Raw genomic sequence first — 19,740 nt, 5'->3', positions numbered from 1 at the left:
AAACCTAATGGTCTGTTTTAGTTTTCATGTTTTCTGATCTCTGTGAAGCAATCGACACAGTTGAAAACTGCTGGTTGACATTTCAAAATGCTGTCCTTTTGTTTCTAAGGCATCATTTTCTCTAAGATTTTGGCTACTTGTCTCATAACGTTTTCTTTATCTTCATGATATTTCTCTCTTTTCCCATTTCTTTAAAATATTTAATGTTTTAAGTCAAGTATAGAATACATACAGAGAAGTGTGCATTTCACAGAGTACAGCTAAATGAAATTTCCATCAGCTGAACACATCAGTGTACCCAGCACCCAGGTCAAGAAAATGAACACAGACAGCAGCCTGGGTGCCCCCTCATGCCATTTCTGTTCTCTGTGTCCACCCCATGAATAACTAGTATCCTGACTCTTAACATCATAGATCGGTTTTTCCTATTTTATGCTTGATAGAAATGGAATAATAATGTATGCACTCTTGTTGTGTCTGTTTACTTTCCTTCAACTTTATGGTTGTGGTTTCATAATATTTTTGTTTATAATTATAGATTGTTCATTATTATTTTTATGTAATGATTTGATGTGCAAATATATAACAATATATTTATCCATTTTTTACTACTGATGGGTATTGTGAGTGGTTTCCAGTTTGGGACTCACAAATAGTAATGCTGTGAATATTCCAGTGTGTAATATTTATGAGCATACGCATGCATTTCTGTTGGATAAATACCTATGAATCGAATTGTTGAGTCATAGGGTAGGCATAGGTTTAGCTGTAGTAGTTACTGAAGAACAGTTTTCCATAGTGACCTTATCAATTTACATTCCCGCTTGCAGTGTATGTGTTTCATGTTGCTTCACATCCTTGGGACGCTCAATATAGTCTGTCTTTTCCATTTTAGTCATTGTTGTGTAGTGGTAACTCCTTGTGCTTTTAATTTGCATTTCCCTGGTGACTAGTGACGTTGAGGTTTTTTGTTATTTCATGTGCTTGTTGGCCATTTATATATTGGCCGTTGTGAAGTGACCATCTAAGCCTTTTGCCCATTTTTAATTAGATTATGTTTTTCTTATTGACCTGTAGGAGTTCATTATGTATTTTGGGTGCAAGTCCATGGTCAAATATCCTTTGCTCACCTTTTATGTTTTAACTCTCCCTGAGGATCCATCTCCATTTCTTTGGTCTCTTCTTGTTCTTCACAGTCTCCTTGATGTATCTCACCCAAGGCTGGGCTTCAGCTTCCCTGACGTTGGAATCTCTGTCTGAGATCTTGCACTCCGATTCCCAGCTGGCTAGTGCGTGGCCCCAAGGCAGGGCCCCCTTAACTTCAGTAAAACTGGCACTGTCATTTCCTTCACCCAGCTGGCTCTGCCTTGTATGTTCTCTGTCTGTGTTCGTAGTGTAACTATGCAACCGGGCATGCAAGCTATTAAATTTGGATCATATTGACTTGTTCCTTATCCTCCCTCACTCTCGTTACTTCCATGCCCTGCCCACACTTTCTGGCGGGACCATATCAGACACACCTGCAGAGTTAGGCTCTCTCCTCCCTTCACAGCACCAAAGCCCCGGAGGGCCTGGGCCACCCACAGCAGCCCGGCCAGACTTCCTGCCTCCAGTTTTCATCCCAACCCCGCCCAGCGTTCACTTTCCAAAACGACAACCTGGAAAATTGCCTGTTCTGTGTCAAAACTTTCATTGGCTCCCGACTTTTTAAGCAGTTTTATTGAGATATAATATACATACAATAACATTCATCTGTTTGTACAGTTCAGTGGGTTTTTTTTGTGGTAAATTCAAAGATATACACAACCTTCATCACAGCTAATTTTAGACCGCTGTAATAACCTCAAAAAGACATGCTGCATCCTTTAGCTGTCACCCTTCTCCCCAGCCTCTCACCTCCACCCCTAAGTAAACCACTCATCTACTTTCTGTCTCTATAGAGTTCCCTGTTCTGGACATTTCATGTGCATGTAATCACACAGTACATGCTCTTTTGTGACTCACTCTTTTCACTGAGCATAATGTTATCAAGAGTTGTCCGTGTCTGTAACACATATTAGTATTTCATTTATCTCTATTGCTGAGTAAAATCCCATTGCATGGATATAGCAGCTTTTGTTTATCCATTCTTCAGTAGATGGGCACTTGAGTTGTTTCCACATTTGTCTAGTGTAAATAACACTGCTTTGAACATTTGTGTACAAGTTTTTGCACGGACATATGCATTCACTTCACTTGTGTGTATGACTAGGAATGGGGCTCCCTGTTGTCCTACCGTCTTCAGAATTAAGCACATGCTTCTTAGCTTGAGATCTGACACCCCTTATGATCTAGACTTTATAATAAGCTTCTGAAATAGAAGCTCCCAGGACCACCCTCCAAGCCTTGGTCCTTAGCGTGTCCCAAGGCCTTAGCAAGCGCCAGATACTTACTAGGTGCTGAATATGTTTGTACAGAATAAATGAATATAAAGAACCTCAAGCTTCCTCTCCCAAATCTGTGTCACTGTTGGTTCTGCCCTCAAGTTCCTGGTATCCAGTGTCCTCTCACTTCTCTCCTGCCTATGACGACTCAGTGTCCTACTATGTTAATGCCTCTGCCTAGAATCTGCTTTTCCCTCTCCTTTGGGAAGCTACCCTTATCTTCCCCAGGTTGGGTTAGTTTCTCTGTCATTTATGCGTCTGTAGCACTTTGTTGATAACTCTGTCACAGCACTCAGCAAAATACATAATTATTGCTGATCTCGTTACATGACCATGGTACCCTCTAGACCAAAAATTCCTTAAAAGCAGCAGCATGACTCCTGCAAATGTGTGTAACTGTGACCTTGCTCAAGGCCTGGTACGTAACAGGTGCTCAATAAATACTGTCACATGAATAACTGATTGTATCATTGCTTCCTGCAAAGATTCTCCCACGTTTCTTCTTTTCACTTTGCCGTATGTGGATTTTAAAGAAAGCAATATTGACTTATTTTTCTTTTTAGTGTAACATTCTCCTTTATGTTTGTCACGGGAGTCTTGGTTATACCATCTGTTATAACGATAAAAAAATATGGAGAAATCTGCAAACGAAGAAACAATTCTCCAAAGCCCCTTCCTTTTGTGCCCTTAGCATTCGTACGCCAGGATTTTATACTTTGAATCCCACAACAAGATTCTGCCAAGCATTTTGTTTAGCTTTCAGTTAATAAACTGCAGTTATTTTCAGGGCACTTTCACACACACACACACACATACTCACAATTCACATTAAGATTGCCCATGCCCTTACTGGAGGGAGCAAATGTTACTGTATTTAAAGTGCATTCAGCACTCCATAAAAAGAAGTACTATTATTTAAGCAGATGGATGGTCCCTTAGATGGAAGAAATAAAAGCTGTTGGAATATAGTTTGGGTTTTCTTTTGCCTGTGACCATATGATGTGTATCTTAGAAAGTGAGTTTATGTTGTGTTATTAAACCCAGTGGTGTGAAATAGAAAGACTAATGTGAAATATCTAAAAAATGTAAGGAGAAATGACAGTAATCCCCCATAGGTCAGTTATCTCTTTAACTACTAGGATTAAACATTTGCTTTGCATTTTTCTCGCAGTCATTTAAATAATTTCATAGGCTGGCTCTTAGAATGTGGTTGACAATAGAAAACTATATATTTAATAAAGAAATATTTCTTACATACATTCACATTTTCAAAGACTGCTGTTCTTAACAAGGCCACTTTTAGGACACAAGAGAATAAATTCAAATACGACTAAATTTTACTTAGTTTGAATCGCCTACAATTCAGTTGACAGAAGAGTAACGTGGGGAGGGAAAAAAAGAATTGAGGTGGAATTAATTAGCCTCAAGAGTGACAGTTACCTCGTTCCTAGCAGTATGGGGTGATGTCAGTTTCCTGAAAAGCTCAAAACCACAGTGCTACTATCAGCATTTTTATTTGAGCTGAAAGCTACAATGTTTAACTATTAACTATGCTTCTGGTCTGAACCAATTTCTCAGTTAGCAATACTTTCCATATTCTGATTTACGGAGCATTGCTAAAGACTTTAGTTATGGTTGGGGAAGAAAACCATCAAGCAGTTACTACTTGATGAATACCCCTGCCTGTCTTCTCTTTGAGTAAATCTGTCATTTTTACAAAGTGTATTTTCCTCTGCCATTTTTTGACTACTGGAGTTCACTCTGCTGCCAGCTCAGAGATAGGCAGCATGGGCCGTGGGCAAACTCGTGGTCACCGCTAGTGACAGAGACCAAGAGAAAGCAGGTGGATCTCCAAGTAAGCTATCTGGAGTAGGGCAAATCTCATGCACACAGCTTCCCCACAATTTGGCTTCGTACAATAAAGGCAGCCATGCAATGAAATAAAATCTTTGTCAGGGAGACTGAATCCTGGCTCTGCAACCTCGTACCCTGAATCCTTGCTCTGGTGACAGCCCCTTTGAGTCTCCACCTCATCCTCTGTGGAGCAGAGCCTGGGCTCACCTGGCAGGACTGCTGTGCATGGGAGTAAATGAAATAACACTTCGAGTCTCATGACATTGCCTGACATAGCTTGGGCACTCAGTAATCGTTACTCTCATCTCTGCCCAGTGAGATTAATTCCAAATGTCTAGGGCTTCTTTACTCTCTTATGACTATGTGACCCGGTATGCATTTGTTCTTAGAAAGCCACATATAAACACCAGTGTCTAAGAGGTAGGTCTTCACGGCATTTATACATCTTTTGTTTAATATTTGGATTCCAGAAACTGAGTTTCTTTGCTTCATGTAAAGGACACTCTACAACTGTAAATGAATGCAATGTAAGCAGTCAATAAATGCATGAAAACGTTTGCAGACACTTTATTTGTGGTAATTAAACTAGAAACAAGTAGCCCAGGTCAGGGAACTAGTTTAGAAAATCACATTATATAAAATGTGCAGATGCCTATAACTTATCGTCTGCCCTCTGTATCCGTAGTTCCTCTGCATCTGAAGATCCAGCCAACTGCAGATGCTGTAATACGGTAGTTATTTCCTATTGACAACAATCTATGTATAAGTGGACCCACGCAGTTCAAACCAGTGTTGTTCAAGGTCAGCTGTACTTATGAAGTCTGTGAAACATGGCATTATGTGTATGAAACAATGTTATGAGTATGAAACAGTGTCTGTGAAAACTGCATGTTTCATGTGTGCACATTATGACATAGTATAATTATATAGGCATGTAGGCGGATGGGCCAGAAGAGAAAAATCAAGACAGAATCTGCCATAGGCTGGTGGAATTGAATGATACTTTGTTAAAGTTCTCTTTATCATTGCAACATATTTTCAATAAAAAAATGCATTGTTGATTGGATTTGATTTTCAGAAAACCAATTGTCCTTTTTAAAATGCTTTACCTATGATCTTCAATTTTAATTTTTAAAATTTGTGACTTATTTCATTCAAAGTTAGCTCTCAATGTACCTTTCAACCAGAGCAATTTGATCCTAGCAACCGGATCTAGTTATTCAGTCGTGTAGCTTCTTCTTCTTCAGCCGCCACGGGATGTTCTGCTCTGTGCCCGAGGTAATAGTGTGAGCAAATGACAACATTGTTCTCATGGGCCTTACATTCTAGAAGGGGAGACAGACAATAAATGAATACAAAACCCAGTATAAATTCCAATAGCGGTCAGTACCATGGAGACAGAACAGGGCACGGGACATAGAGAGCTGAAGAGTAATCTATTTAAAGTTTAAGACCCAGGATAATTTAACTCGTGTACAAACTATGAAGATGGTGCCTCTCTGTCCGCAGTAGGTTGAGCAATTTCGAATGATTTGGTTTTAGTTGAGCCTCGTGTCTGTTTCTCAAAATAACCTCTTGATGCCAGTTGATCGAAGGACAAGTTCAGAAGGTGCACTTTACTGACATATTCTTGTGTTGTCTTCTTGTAGTTTTCAGTGAGGACCTTCACTCCAGCCTCTACTTTGTCAATGCATCTCTGCAAGAGGTAGTGTTTGCGAGCACCACGGGGACCCTGGTGCCCTGCCCTGCTGCAGGCATCCCTCCTGTGTCTCTCAGATGGTACCTAGCAACGGGCGAGGAGATCTACGATGTCCCCGGGATCCGCCACGTCCACCCCAACGGCACTCTCCAAATTTTCCCCTTCCCTCCTTCAAGCTTTAGTACCTTAATCCATGATAATACTTACTATTGCACAGCTGAAAATCCTTCAGGGAAAATTCGCAGTCAGGATGTCCACATCAAGGCTGGTGAGTACGGCTCCTCAACCTTGATTCATGCTATGCCTGCTGGGGGTCCAGGTGGGCCATGACAAATGTTAAAATGCCATCAGCTGAGAACCACTGAAAATCCTGTCCTTAGTTCACTCTTCTAATGGCTGCTTTGAGATGTCAGAGTGCCTTGCATTTTTGTAACGAAAACTCGAAATTAGTGGTTCTCTTCCTCCGGGAAACAAACATGTAGATGCCTGCAAATATCACCTCTAGCTTTTTGCTGACTGAGGGATTCCTCTTTTTATTCAGCATTTTTGCTATTTGAACAAGACATGTCAAAAAAGCATTCAATGCATTTGTAAACCTTTGCAACTCTATTTCCAGTTTGGATTCCAGAAACTGAGTTTCTTTGCTTCATGTAAAGGACACTCTACAACTGTAAATGAGTGCAATGGAAGCAGTCAATAAATGCATGACAACGTTTGCAGACACTTTATTTGTGGTAATTAAACTAGAAACAAGTAGTACGACAACAGGTCAGGGAACTAGTTTAGAAAATCACATTATATAAATTGTGCAGACGCCTGTAACTTATCATCTGCCCTCTGTATCCGTAAATCACTATCCAGTAAATCACTAAACACTGTGGAAATGGGGAAAATCCTTCTGTGGCACTAACATTAAGTTTGCAATACAATTCTTGGGTCGGTTTTAATGTTGTCACTCAACAAACGTTCCTCGAGCTCCTATTTTGATTCAGGCACTGTGCTGGGTGCAGGGAGTAGATGGGTAGAAAGGCCTGGTATATGGCCTCGTGGACATAGTCCTTATGAGGGAGTCAGGCAGTGGACCAATAAAGTCGGGTCAAAGTTTATAATGGAGAGTTGGCCTCTGTCCCAGGCACTATGACATTTGCTGAGTATATTGTAAAAAATTGGGGAGAGAGAAACAACCATCAGCTGAGAATCAATGAAAACCCTATCATCCATTCAGTGTGATTCTGATGGCTGCTTTGAGATGTCAGAGCATCTTTTGACTGGATTTTGGAGTGCCTTACGTTGCTGGAACTAAAACTTGAAATTAGTGAGATCAAGTTAGTAAGGTCTAAACTATATCCCAGACTTACTGTCTTTTGACCAGTTGATACAGTGACTGAAACTTTCAGTGTCTCCAGCTCATTGTGTTTGTTTCCTGTCTCCCTCCTCACTCCTCCCCACCCGACTCTGTCCCAGAGGCAGGCAGCGCGGGGAGTGAGGAAGACAAAGGGAGAACAGAGGACAAGGAATTTAACTGGAATAAACCGTAGCATCAATGTTCATCGTCAGTAAAATAGCATCAGTCCAATACTCTTCTATTCCTTGTGAGAAAGAAAAGGCTCTTTTAACATTTTTGACTGTGTCACATGTTGCTGGGATGTTGTCAGTAAATGAACCCTGAATTGGTTATGTGCCTTTTAACATCATAGTGTATTTTAACTGCCATTGCTACAAGCCAAACCAGGAATACAGCCTGAGGTTCACAGACGTCAAAAGTTGTACATACAGGACATACTGTGTCATTCTGTAGATTTAATAAAACCCAAAAAAACATACACACAGTTAGACACCAGTTAGAAAACAGTGTTTTTATTATTTTTTTAAGCCTAGGCTTTCAAATCCTATGGTAAACTGACATATGGAGTGACTAGGAAAAGAGAATGTGACTTTGATTATTGACGTATACACCAGGTAGCTGGGGGAACTTTGTAATAATTTCTGCAGCAAGTGTGGAGGTGCCGTTTGAAGACATCACAACACGAGCAAAATATGAAATGTTTCTGAATTCCTGCATGTGATCTCTTTGATGTAAGCAATCAAACATTAGACTGTGACTCATTCTGCTAGCTAGTCATTTCCCAGCTATATTTTGATCTCCATGACATGCTCATGAATTTCAAGACATGCACAAAAATGCATTTAAGAAAGGAAGAAAAAGGTTGGCTTTAATCAAGAGATATGAAAAGTTGATACCCCGAATAGTTAAAATGAAGCAAATGAAGTTTGTATAGGAACTTCTAAACCTGACAAACAGGGAGACATCGCAAATGCCTTTTGCCTGGCAGGCTAACAAGTTTAATGGTGTGTCATAAAAACATCTTTATAAACTACAAAGTACCACTTATAGTAAAACCTGGAACTTCAAACAGCTATACTTGTCTGTATTAATCTGCTGTTTCTGTCTTGGGTTTCCTGTGAGATAAAAGAATTAAATGCTTACTTCTGTTTTAACTGCTATTTTCTAAATTTGTCATAGAATTGATTGTCTTTGCATGACCACGTAGGTTTTAAAGGGATGGAAGTTCCATCACCTTGTCTGGCATCTATGCTACCCCCCCTTCCACTGAGTTATGTGATTTCTGTCTTGTGCTGGTATTCTTGACATCTAAGGCCCATCGTACACATGATTGTTGTGTCAGTTTGAACTTACAAGATGGATAGTCATGTTGCCCCAATGAAATTACCTTTCTCATTTAATTTTACTTCTTAATATGAACACATTATAGTTGTAGTAGTCTTTTAGATTATTTATTGGATGCTGGAAAATCTTGTTTCATCATTTTTATGTAGATGCTAGTACAAAACTGGATGGCTGTTCGGAAGGGCAGGTGAGGGATGTGTATGTTACCCAATGATGGCTGTGATGCAGGTTTGAGTAGAATGAGCCCTGACCCAGGGGTATCCTCCTGTGTATCGGGTCATCTGAAATGTCTGTGTGCCTCTAGATTGGCATTGGAATTTTCCTGGAATAATCCATTAGGTAAATGGCTTCATCATCTCTCCTTTGTAAGTACAGGGAATTCTTATTCTTAACAGTTTTCAGTGACTTTGACTTAGGTCTGACTGTCAACAAAACAGGGAGGGTTCATCCATCATGTCTCCTTAATCAGCAATCCTAGTTCTCCTTCACATAAAATACTTTCTTGCCCTTTTTGTTCTAAGGAGTGAAATGCACACGGATCCCTTGAAGCAGTACTGCCCTGCCCATGCTGTATTTCTACTTAGCAAACGGTAATCAGCTATATGACCTTGGTCAAGTCAAAACATTTCTAGTGATTGTTTCCTCCTTAGTGAACTGTGCTTAATAACATTTGACTGGGGGTTCTGCTTATGGCCAAGATCGAGTAGCAGAGACAAAATTTACCCTTTTATCTGAAACAACAACAGCACACAGACAAAAATCAAATCATCAATCTAATCAATCTAATTAAAAGAAAATATCAGAAGAAAGCTGGAGTAACTATGTCAATATTAAACAAAGTATATTTCAGAGCAAAGAATATTACAAGGGCTAAAGAAGGTCATTATGTAAAAAAAGTTCAATTAATTAAGAGGGTATGACTATTATAAATTTTATGCACCTATAAGAGAACTTTAAAATACATGAAGTAAAAGCTGATAGAACTGCAAGAAGAAACAGATAAATCAAAATGTATAGTTAGAGATTTCAGTACCCCTCTCTTAATAACTGCCAGAAATGGATAGAAAATGAGCAAGAATAAAGAATACTTGAATGGCATTGTTAATCAACTTGACCCAATTGACAGTCAAATACAGAACATTCCATCTAGTGATAGCACAATACATATTCTCTTCAAGAAAACACAGATATTTACTAAAATAAATCATATTATGAATGAAACAAGTGTCGGACGAATTTAAAATAAGTCATATAAAGTATGTTCTTTGACTACAATAGAATTAAATTAGAATCACTAACAATAAGATCTCTGGGAAATCCCCAAATATTTGGATACCAAATAACACACTTCTAAATAATTTGTGTCAAAGAAAAAACAGAAGGTAAATGAGAAAGTATTTTGAGCTGAATAAAAATGAAAGTACAACATCTAATAATTCTGGGAATGCCACTAAAGCAATGCTTAGGGGGAGAAATTTATAGTTCTAAAAACTTACATTGGGAATGAAAAATGGTCTCAAATAGAGATCTCAAGTGGTCTTAACTCCAGAAAAAAGAGCAAATTAAAACCAATATAAGCAGAAAGGAAATAATAAAGATTAGAGTGGAAATCTATGAAGCCAAAAGCTGTTCCTTTGAAAAACATCAATAAAATTGGTAAGCTGGCCAGACTGAAGAGTAAAATAAGAGAGAAAACAGATTATCAATGTCAAGAATGAAAGAGGTTACAGTACTGTTCTACAGATATAATCAGTATATATGTATAATCATCAATATTCTATAGTAGTCAAAATTATACAGATATTTAAATTATAATAGAATATTAAGAACATGGGGATGTCAATAAATCAAATAACTTAGATAAAATGAGAAAGTCTTTGAAAGAAATAAAATGCCAAAACTCATTCAAGAAGAAATAGCTGAATAGCTCCATATCTATTAAAGAATTTGAATTTGTAATAGAAAAATTTCCTACAATGAAATTCCAGGCTCAAATGGATACACTCTTTATTCTACCAAATATTTGAGGAAGAAATAATAAAAATTCTACACAAATTCTCCCAGAAAGTTGAAGAGGAAAGACTACTTCCCAAGTTATTTTAGGAAATCAGCATTACCATGATACTAAAACAGAAAAAAGGCGAATATTTCTCATGAATATACGTGTAAAAATTCTAAACAAAATTTTAGCAAACTGAATCCAACAACATATAAAAAGGATAATACAACAACATATAAAAAGGATAATACAACAACATATAAAAAGGGCTTATCTCCAGAATGCAAGGTAGGTTTCACTTTTGAAAATTAATCAGGGCAGTCCACCATATTAACATATCAAAAACCATGTGATCATTTCAATAGGTGCAGAAAATCATTGACAAAATACAACATCCTATTATAATAAAAACTCTCAGAAAACTAGGAGTAGAAGAGAAATTTGATTAAAAAAATAAAAAAATCTTACTACAGCTAACATCATACTTAGTGGTGAATGATTAAGTGCTTTCCCCCAAATTTGAAGACTGCAAAGATGTGTGCTTTCACCACTTCTATTCAACATTGTACTGGAGGTTGCAGCCAATGCAACATGGCAAGAAAAATAAGTAAAAGACATGCTGATGGTAAAAAATTCATCTGTTTTTATTTGTAGATTCCAATCATCGATTTAAAAAAAATCTGATGGCCTCTACAAAAAAAAAAACCTACTGGAACTAATAAGTGAGTTTATCAAAATGGTGGTATACAAGATCAACACACACACACACACACAAATTTAAATACTGTTTATAATAGCATCAAAAAACAAGAAATACTTAGGGATAAGTCTGACCCAAAATGTGGAAGACACTTCCACTGAAAATTACAAAACATTTCTGAGAGAAATAAAGAAGAAAAATAGATTTTTATGAGTTGGAGGATATGGTATGTTAAGATGTCAGTTCTCCCCCAAATGATCTATAGATTCAATACAATCCCAGTGAAAACCCAGCAGCCTTTTTTTAACAAATAGGAATTAATTAGTTGATTCTAAAATTTATATTGAAATACAAAGGACCAAGAATAGCCAAAAGAACTCTGAAAAATAAAAATAATAATTTAAGAGGGTTAATGCTATTTGACTTTAAGACTTATTATAAAGATAAGTATTATAAACATAAGTAATAGAATCCAGAAATTGATCCATACATACATGGACACCTGAAATTTGACAAAGGTGCAAAGGGAATGGAGTGAAAAAAGAAAGTTATTTTGACAAGTGATGCTGGAAAAAGTTTATATCCATGTGCAAAAAAACAAAAAAGCTTCAGTCCACACTTTGCACTGTATACAAAAATAAACTCAAAATGGATCATAGATCTAAATATAAATCAATAAACTTTTAAAGAAAAAAATGGGAGAAAATTTTTGCAACCTTGAGTTATTTATAGATTTCTTAGATATGACACCAGAAGTTAAATCCATAAAAAACAAGTTGTTATATTGAATTTTATCAAGATTAAAAACTTCTGCTCATTTAAAGATACTGTTAGGAGAATAGAAAGGCAAGCCACTGCCTGGGAGAAAATACTTCCAAGTCATATATCTGTTAAAGGGCTTTTATCTAGAAATGTAATGAAATCTGAATACGCAATCATAAGAAAGAAAACACCCCTATTTTAAAAACTGGGTTAACAATTTGGAGAGGTAGAGCAACAAAAAAGATATACAATGACTACTGAGCACATGAAAGATGCTTAGCATCATTAATCTTGAAGGAAATGAAAATTAAAACCGCAATGATATAGATTCCTCTGCATATTTAAAATTTAAAACAATGACCGACCAAGTGTTAGTGAGAATATGTAGCACCTGGGACTCTCATAAACTTCCGGTGGGAATGTAAATGGTACAGCCTCTTTGCACAGTTAGTTTCTTGAAAAGACAAACACCTACCATATATTCCATCCATTCTATACTTAGGTACTTACCCAAAGCATATGTCCACACAAAGAGTTTTACATGAATGTTCATAGCAGCTTTATTTGTAATGGCCAAAAGTGGGTGAAAGAAGTCCATCATGAGATAAATGGATAAATTGCTACTTATCCACACAAGGGGATGAAAAGGAATGGATTATTGATAAGACAATAGCAGGGAGGCATCTCAAAATAGTTATACTGAATAGAAGAAGCCAGGTAAGTCTTATATGATCCATTTATATAAACTTTAAAACATGCAGACTAATCTATCATGATGGAAAGCACATCCATGGTTGCCTATAAAGAGGCAAGGAGGGATTCCATAGGAGAATAAGTAAACTTTTGGATGATGGATCTATTTTTATCTTGGTTATGGTGGTGACTTCATGGGTATGTACATGTGTTAAAACATCAGTAAATATGTGCAGTTTATTGAATGTCAATTATATCTTATAAAGTTGGTTTAAGAAAAAGCCAGTGATAGCATGTGTCTGACCTACTAGAGTTGTCTTGATGTTCATATAATAACAGTAGCTAATAATAGCTGCACATATGGTGGGCATCTATATACCTCTCTGCCCAGGCCACACTAACCCCCTTAATTGTCTCTTGCATCCACATAATGCAGAATGGTCTTGAGTCCCTGGTCACGGGTGGTTGAACTGATGGCGGGCAGTTAACCAAGCTAGTCTGTCAGTTCCTGTGTCCTCTGAAATTGAAGCTGAAATCTTGAGAGAGAGATTTTGGGAACTGTGGGCCAGACATCTTCCATCTTCCCTGTGGCCCAGAAAAGCAGAGGAAGCCTATCTGTGGGGAAGGAGAAGGATGAGGCCAGAATCAAAGGGACACAGGCTGCGGTACCCTTCCCAAGGCCCTCTTGCTGGTTCCACAGCTTGTAGTGTCTTCGGCTCAAGGTAGCTCAGGTAGGCTTCTCTGGCCAGCAGTCTGAGAGACTCGATAAACAGGTTATGTGCTAGACATTGTGCCAAGTCCTCTAGAGACATCCTCTATGTTAACTGCACAACTGTGGGAAGTAGATGTTGTTTCCATCCTCAGACGAAGGAAATAGAGGCCTCTGTGAGCCTGTTGCTGGCTGTTCGCAGCGGCTGTGGTCGGGAGGCTGGGTTAGCTAAACAGCACTGGGCCAGTGTCTCAGTCTCTGGAGTATTCTGTGCTCACTTCCACTTTGCTCTTCTCCCTGTTTCCTCTCTGCCTCCTCAGTCCTTCTGGTCCTTCAGGGCCGGCTCCAGGCACCCAGCTTCCCTCCTTCCCTGAACTCCTGTTACCTTCAGTCATTTTCAGGACCATGCACTTCAGTCTTTGCCTGTTTTCTTCCAGGTGTTCTGCCATGTGAATTTTCTTTCTTTCTTCAGTTAATTATTCCATAAAATGTGAGGATTTCCTTAGTCCCTGAGCAGTCCTTGACATGAGGGTGTGTTCAGGATGTAACTGAATATTTAAAGCATCTCCCAAGTTAAGTAATCAGCTACAAAATAAAAGAGAAAAAAAAAACCCCCACAGTTTCTATAAAAGTGATGTTGTGTCTTAGGGTCTCGTGCCTCAGATAACCATTTCCCCAATAGGAAGGACATCGGGCATAAAGCCCTCCTACCTGCCCAAAGTCTTCTGGTGTTCCTAAGGCATCCAACCCTGGGGCATTTGTTTATTTTTTATCACTTCAGACATAAGGATCAAGGGGGTTAGGAACAATCTGAATCCAACCTATCAGGAAAGGACCTGCTTTCCTTGGCAATGCCCAGTTCTCCAAACTTTCTCCATCCCATCTTCCCACTTCCTCTGATTGCTGCATAGGCAGATTGGGATCAAGGCTGACTTCATGGGATGGGGCCAGTGTGGTTACACAAGGCTGAGGGCCCTGCGCTCAGGCTTCAAGCTCTCCTGTTGCCATCTTGAAATACTAATGCTTCTATCTTTCCATTTGTGTTTTGTGAGTGAAGTGTGATGGGAGAATGGAACATGCTCTGGGGGCTTGGTTTCTCAGCTCTTGCAGGGTCCTGTCTCATGCCACCCCCTGGGGTGGGTTCCCAGCCACCCTTTCCTCAGGCTCTGGGTGCCCCAAGCCCCATTGGGCCTCCACCTCCCTAACCCCACCCAGTGGCCACTGCTGCCCCTGTGATCCCTGGTGCCCTGAGCCCTTCGCAGCCTCCTCCTCCTTGCCCCATCCAGCAAACACTGGCACCCTGCATCCAGTGGAGGCCTGGGCAGAGGTATGGGTGGAGTGGGTACACAGTGGAGCGTGGCGGAGCCTGTCTCTGCCCCAGGCTAGCAGCGCCGCAGGCGTTAGCAAGCAACTTGCTGGGGGTAAGCTTCTTGCCCACCTCCCGTTCTCTGTAGGCACTTTCTCTTGTCCCCGCCCTTTCCTGTCTGAGACATAAAACTTGGCTCCTTTCCTTGATTTCCATTAAAAATTCCCCCACCATTTGTTTGCCATTTGTTGCCATTTGTTTACTGAAGGTTTGGGGAGATGGAGTGACTTTATAGCTTAGAAACAAACATCAGCAAACACAAACTTAAATTGGACTCATACACCTGCTTAGGTGACCCCATCCCTGTGATAGTGAGCGCTTTCTGTTGCCCTTCACCATGCTGTCCAGTCCCCTAGTCTCTTCTGTTCTCTGCTCCTTTTCCTATTTTCTGTCTTCTACTCTCCCACTAGGACCAAATTCTCATTCATTGATGAGTTTGATTAATTTATCTGTCTCTTTGTTGCCTCTTTCCAATTTATGACTGTAGACCTCCACTCCCTCAAAAGGGCTATTTATCGAGGTGTTTTTCTGTACAAAGTCAGTTTCCCCCTCTGTGTAAAACAGTGATGTTTCTGGGGTCAGGCCCTTGAGTACCCTGAATGATTGCCCAGTGGACCTCCTGCAGATGTGGAACTGCCACCTGGACCATCACATCATATTGCACAAAGAGTGCAGGAATGAGGGTGTCAAAAGATTTTTAAACTTCTGAAAGTCTCTCTGGTTTGGGATAGGAATGAAAAAATTCTCCAAGTTGGGAAAATATTATATAGTAATATTTAAAACTCAGTACTGGGAGCCATCCTCTTATCAGTACTCTTAATAATGGCATCTCTGATACTAAACTACTTAGCATATCACAGAGCTAGCACCAATCTTAAAAGTGCTTCTTCTAGAGCATTATTTATGTCTGCCTATTAGGAGATTTCCCTTTACAAACTCATTCTTATATCTGTTGGTATATTAATTTCTTTTGAAATTAATTTCATGGCCAGTTTTCTTGACACATATTTGTCCAATAAATGACTAAAACTTTTAAGAGAGCTAATTAGATGGTAAGATAAGTTGTCTCTTTGGATATCTTAGAAAAATCATAGACTTACAGAATTCAGACCTTGAATCTTCCTATCCCAACCCCCTCATTTCAAATTTGAGGAAATAAAACTAGAGAAATAAGTCTTTTGCCCATATTTATAGAGCTGGAGGGAGGCATAACCTGGGTTAGACACACCCACGTCTCCTTATCCTGGAAGCAGAGGTCTTCCCCACACCAGGACATAGGGTGGATCCAGGTAGCTTTATCCAAACTGTTCATGGCAGGCATGGTTCTGGGTGCTTTAGCCACAATAACTGATTGAATCATCAAAATTGACTTACTTGGTAGATATTCTTATCAAAATCACCATTATATGGGTGGCAAGAGAACTTGCTCACTGTAAAGTGGTAGGGCCTGGATTTGAACCCAGGCAGTTGGGCTTGCAGGGTGGCCACTGGATCCCTGCACCCCTTGCCTCTAGCCTCGACATCTAGTTTGTGGAAGTCCCCTCTGGGCGCTTTCTGGGCTACTCCTAGTGTTGGGAATGTCTGGGCAGGCTCCCTTAATCAGCATGCTTCCCTAAGTGATGGGAAGCAGAATGATTCTTTCCAAAACTGCTTTGCCACTGTCATAAAAATTACTTATGAAGAGTCGTTTTAATTGTCACATAGTTTCGAGGATTCCCAGGAGAGGTTGCCTTTCTTGATTTTTTAATTCTTTTTCTTGATAGTCTGAAATTTTTTCCTTGGTCCTCAGAGGACATGGAGGGAAGTTTCCCATCATCATAACTTCTGTTTAAGAAACTACTTCCCACGTCCAGATGTGTTTAGAGAGTAGATTAACTGCTTTTAGATATACTCATGCTTTTTAGTTCTTAGTGTAGTTTATTGTTAACAGAATGAACGTCTTTAAGACATGAAATGTAAGTTTCTTAAAAATTTTTTTCCAATAAATAGATTTGATGCAATTGATACGTGGAAGATACAATGCGTATATTCAGATGGGATCCTCTGGGAATGAGCCTGTGTGTGACACCGGGGTCCTCTTCTTGCCTTCCAGTTTTACGGGAGCCCTATACAGTCCGTGTGGAGGACCAGAAAACCATGAGAGGCAATGTTGCGGTCTTCAAGTGCATTATCCCCTCCTCGGTGGAGGCGTACATCACTGTTGTCTCATGGGAGAAAGACACCGTCTCACTCGTCTCAGGTAGGACAGTGGGCTTCCCGGGCGCAGGGCGCCGGGCTCACCTGCTCGCCGCTTGTTCTGCGTATCGAATTGGGCCTCCGTCTATATGCGCATCATAATTAAGAATTAGTATGCTTAAAGTTGACGCCGCTGTGTGATTAAATGTGATGTCAGTGTTTTCTGTTGGTTTATGTGGCTCGACTCAGATATTCTCCAGTGAATTGACCGATGGATAGAAATTAGTTCCTTGCGCTATGCGTATAATCATTATGTTACTTTTAAAAGGAAATTTTCTTTTTATTTCTGCTCCTGGGAAGAGGAAAGTAGGATTATTGTGTCTGTGAGCGACCTCAGGGCTGATATCGTGGTATTCTCTATAATCTGGAAAATGGAAACCCTTATTTCATGCTGTTCTTGCCTTTTCAAATGTCTTCAGAGTTATGTGGCCTCTTTCTTGAAGATTCTATTTAGAATATGTAGTCAGCACTGAAATATATATATGTCTATTTATGTCTGTATATATATGTAAATAAATAATTTCCTGGTTTATTTTTGGTGTCTAGGAATGGTACCACTGAAGTCTAGCTTCTAAGAAGTTGTGGCTCTTCTTTTCTCATGGTTTTTAAGCTGAGTTCTTGCTCCTTGCTACTTATCTGGAAAGGCCATGCAGACACTAGGCTCACTTTTTCTGTTTTGCACATCTTTGGGTAATGCCTGTTGGATACTTTTGGAAAACAGTCATGATGAGCATTGAATGTGGTATAATGGTATAAATGATTGCTTTTCTTTACATGTCCCTATGCACATGTGTGCAAGTGAGTGCATGCACACACACACACATTTTATTGTAACTCTTGAATCCCACCAACTTTGTGTCAGCTGGCAGAGGTAAGAAATTGGAACTAAACTCCCATGGTGAAAGAGCATTTTTATTTGGCTTATGGATTTGCTAGACAGGATAGGTTACTATTACAACGAGGACCATTAAAAAAATCATTAAACCATCACACAGTCCAAATCAAAAATTAAATTGTTGGTCTTTATAGCACATTACAGTGAACTAGGATGTGATAGATGTTTTTGGCTTTCCTGAATATCATCTTCACAGTGAATTTGAAGTCCCTCACACTTTACTGAACAATAAATTCCTTGCTGTTATGTTAATTAATCATAGTAATTTGTTAACTTAGAATGTTGAAAAAATACTAAGCTTAAGACCTGAAATGTGATTGCAATAATCAGAATAGAGACTCACCTGTACAATTTTATTTGCTCATTTCGATTGTTTAATGGTCTTACTTGCTTTTCTTTAGAGGTCATTTTAGTTTCTTGATAGCAGATGGAGAGATGTGATGACAGTCAGTCTGGCTGAGCCCAGAATCAGAGTCAGGAGCACTCAGAAGTACACAGCAGGGGCTTGTGGGTTCAGGGAAGGGGAGAAATTGGGGCGATGTTTGCAATCTCCCACACTCAGGGGCCATCAAATATGCAACCTCCGTGTCTGCCCTAGAAGGGGAAGAGAGCAGGGGAGAATGACAAACTGCCTCTAAGTGCTTCTACTTGGAGGTGACAGATGTCATTTCTGTTCATATTTAATTGGCGAAGCAAGTCACATGGCCATGTCTGACTTCAATGGGGCATGTGCCTGGAAGGAGAGAACTGGAAACAATGGATGAGAAATAGAAATATCTACCATGAGGTTATATATCTATATCTATATCTGTATCTATCTAATCTATATATCTATATCTATTCTTATGTTTCCCAGACATCTTTAATTAATGGTATGCTTTTATTCAGTTTTCACCTTTTTGTAATCTATGTGAATAGACTTTTTTCTCCTTCCAACAGGAACCTAATTAAAATGAGAGGAGTTTTGTGTCTGGTCAGTGGAGGGGGTGCTGACATGCATACAGTTGATATCTGGCCGATGAGAACTGCTGACCCCGTGTCCTCTCCTCAGTCGTGCGTTGGAGCTTTATCCTTTGGCAAAAGTTTTAAAACAACACAGCCTGGACTGTGGGCTTTTCTTTTTTCACAAAAGTATCAGAAAACCGATATTGTACAGGCTTTTACCTCATGAAGGAATACATCCGTAGTAAGGTTTTGTTGTTTATAAGTAAGCTATTTAAACAAGCACAAGTTATCCCCCAGATGTTGCACATGGCAGAGAGAGAGAGAGAGAGAGAGGTTGAGACGCATACAGAAAGAGATATTTTTATACTCAGGTATTTCAACCTGAGGACAGGGCCCCAAAGCAGTGTTATGATCTGTAAGTAGGAAGTCTGGAATCACACCTTATAATGGGACTTACTGTCACTTACTGTCAGACCCTGTTCCCAGTGCCTGAGCCCCATCCTCTGAGGTTGCAAAAATGCCTGGGGAAGGAGGTGATGAAGCCACTGGAAATGACGAAATGGTTAACAAGAGTAGGAATCTTAATAAAAACCAGTTTGGGGTGGTTTAGATGGAGAAGGGTTACATTTCTCTTTAGGGCCCAGAGTGTGGCAGGGCACAGGTAGCCACACGTAGGAGGCAAGGAGGCTCCGAGGAGGAGGCTGGGACCTCCCTCCAACACGTCCCAAAGGCTGAGCGGTGGCAGGGGGAGTACTGGGGCGTCTAGACTGG

The 19,740-nt window shown here is 39.6% G+C and overlaps 1 protein-coding gene across 2 annotated transcripts in view; it reads left to right on the top strand.

Annotated features, from left to right (window-relative positions):
• The window catches only part of DSCAM (DS cell adhesion molecule), a gene marked incomplete at its 5' end in the record, with an annotated part of 741,397 nt that overhangs the window by 117,027 nt on the left and 604,630 nt on the right, over positions 1–19,740 (top strand). Inside the window, 2 exons of one of the 2 annotated variants that reach the window (XM_082458757.1) lie at positions 5,927–6,244; positions 16,987–17,133. In XM_082458757.1, coding sequence (XP_082314883.1) covers positions 5,927–6,244; positions 16,987–17,133 — 465 coding nt within the window. Of the gene's footprint in view, positions 1–5,926; positions 6,245–13,255; positions 17,134–19,740 lie in introns of those variants that run through there. The other variant, XM_082458758.1, reaches the window with a different exon arrangement.

Source organism: Balaenoptera physalus (genome assembly GCF_965194825.1).
Source record: "Balaenoptera physalus genome assembly, chromosome: 4".
NCBI lineage: Eukaryota > Metazoa > Chordata > Mammalia > Artiodactyla > Balaenopteridae > Balaenoptera > Balaenoptera physalus.
Note: the sequence above shows the minus strand (reverse complement) of the source record. Positions and strands in the feature narration are given on the sequence as shown.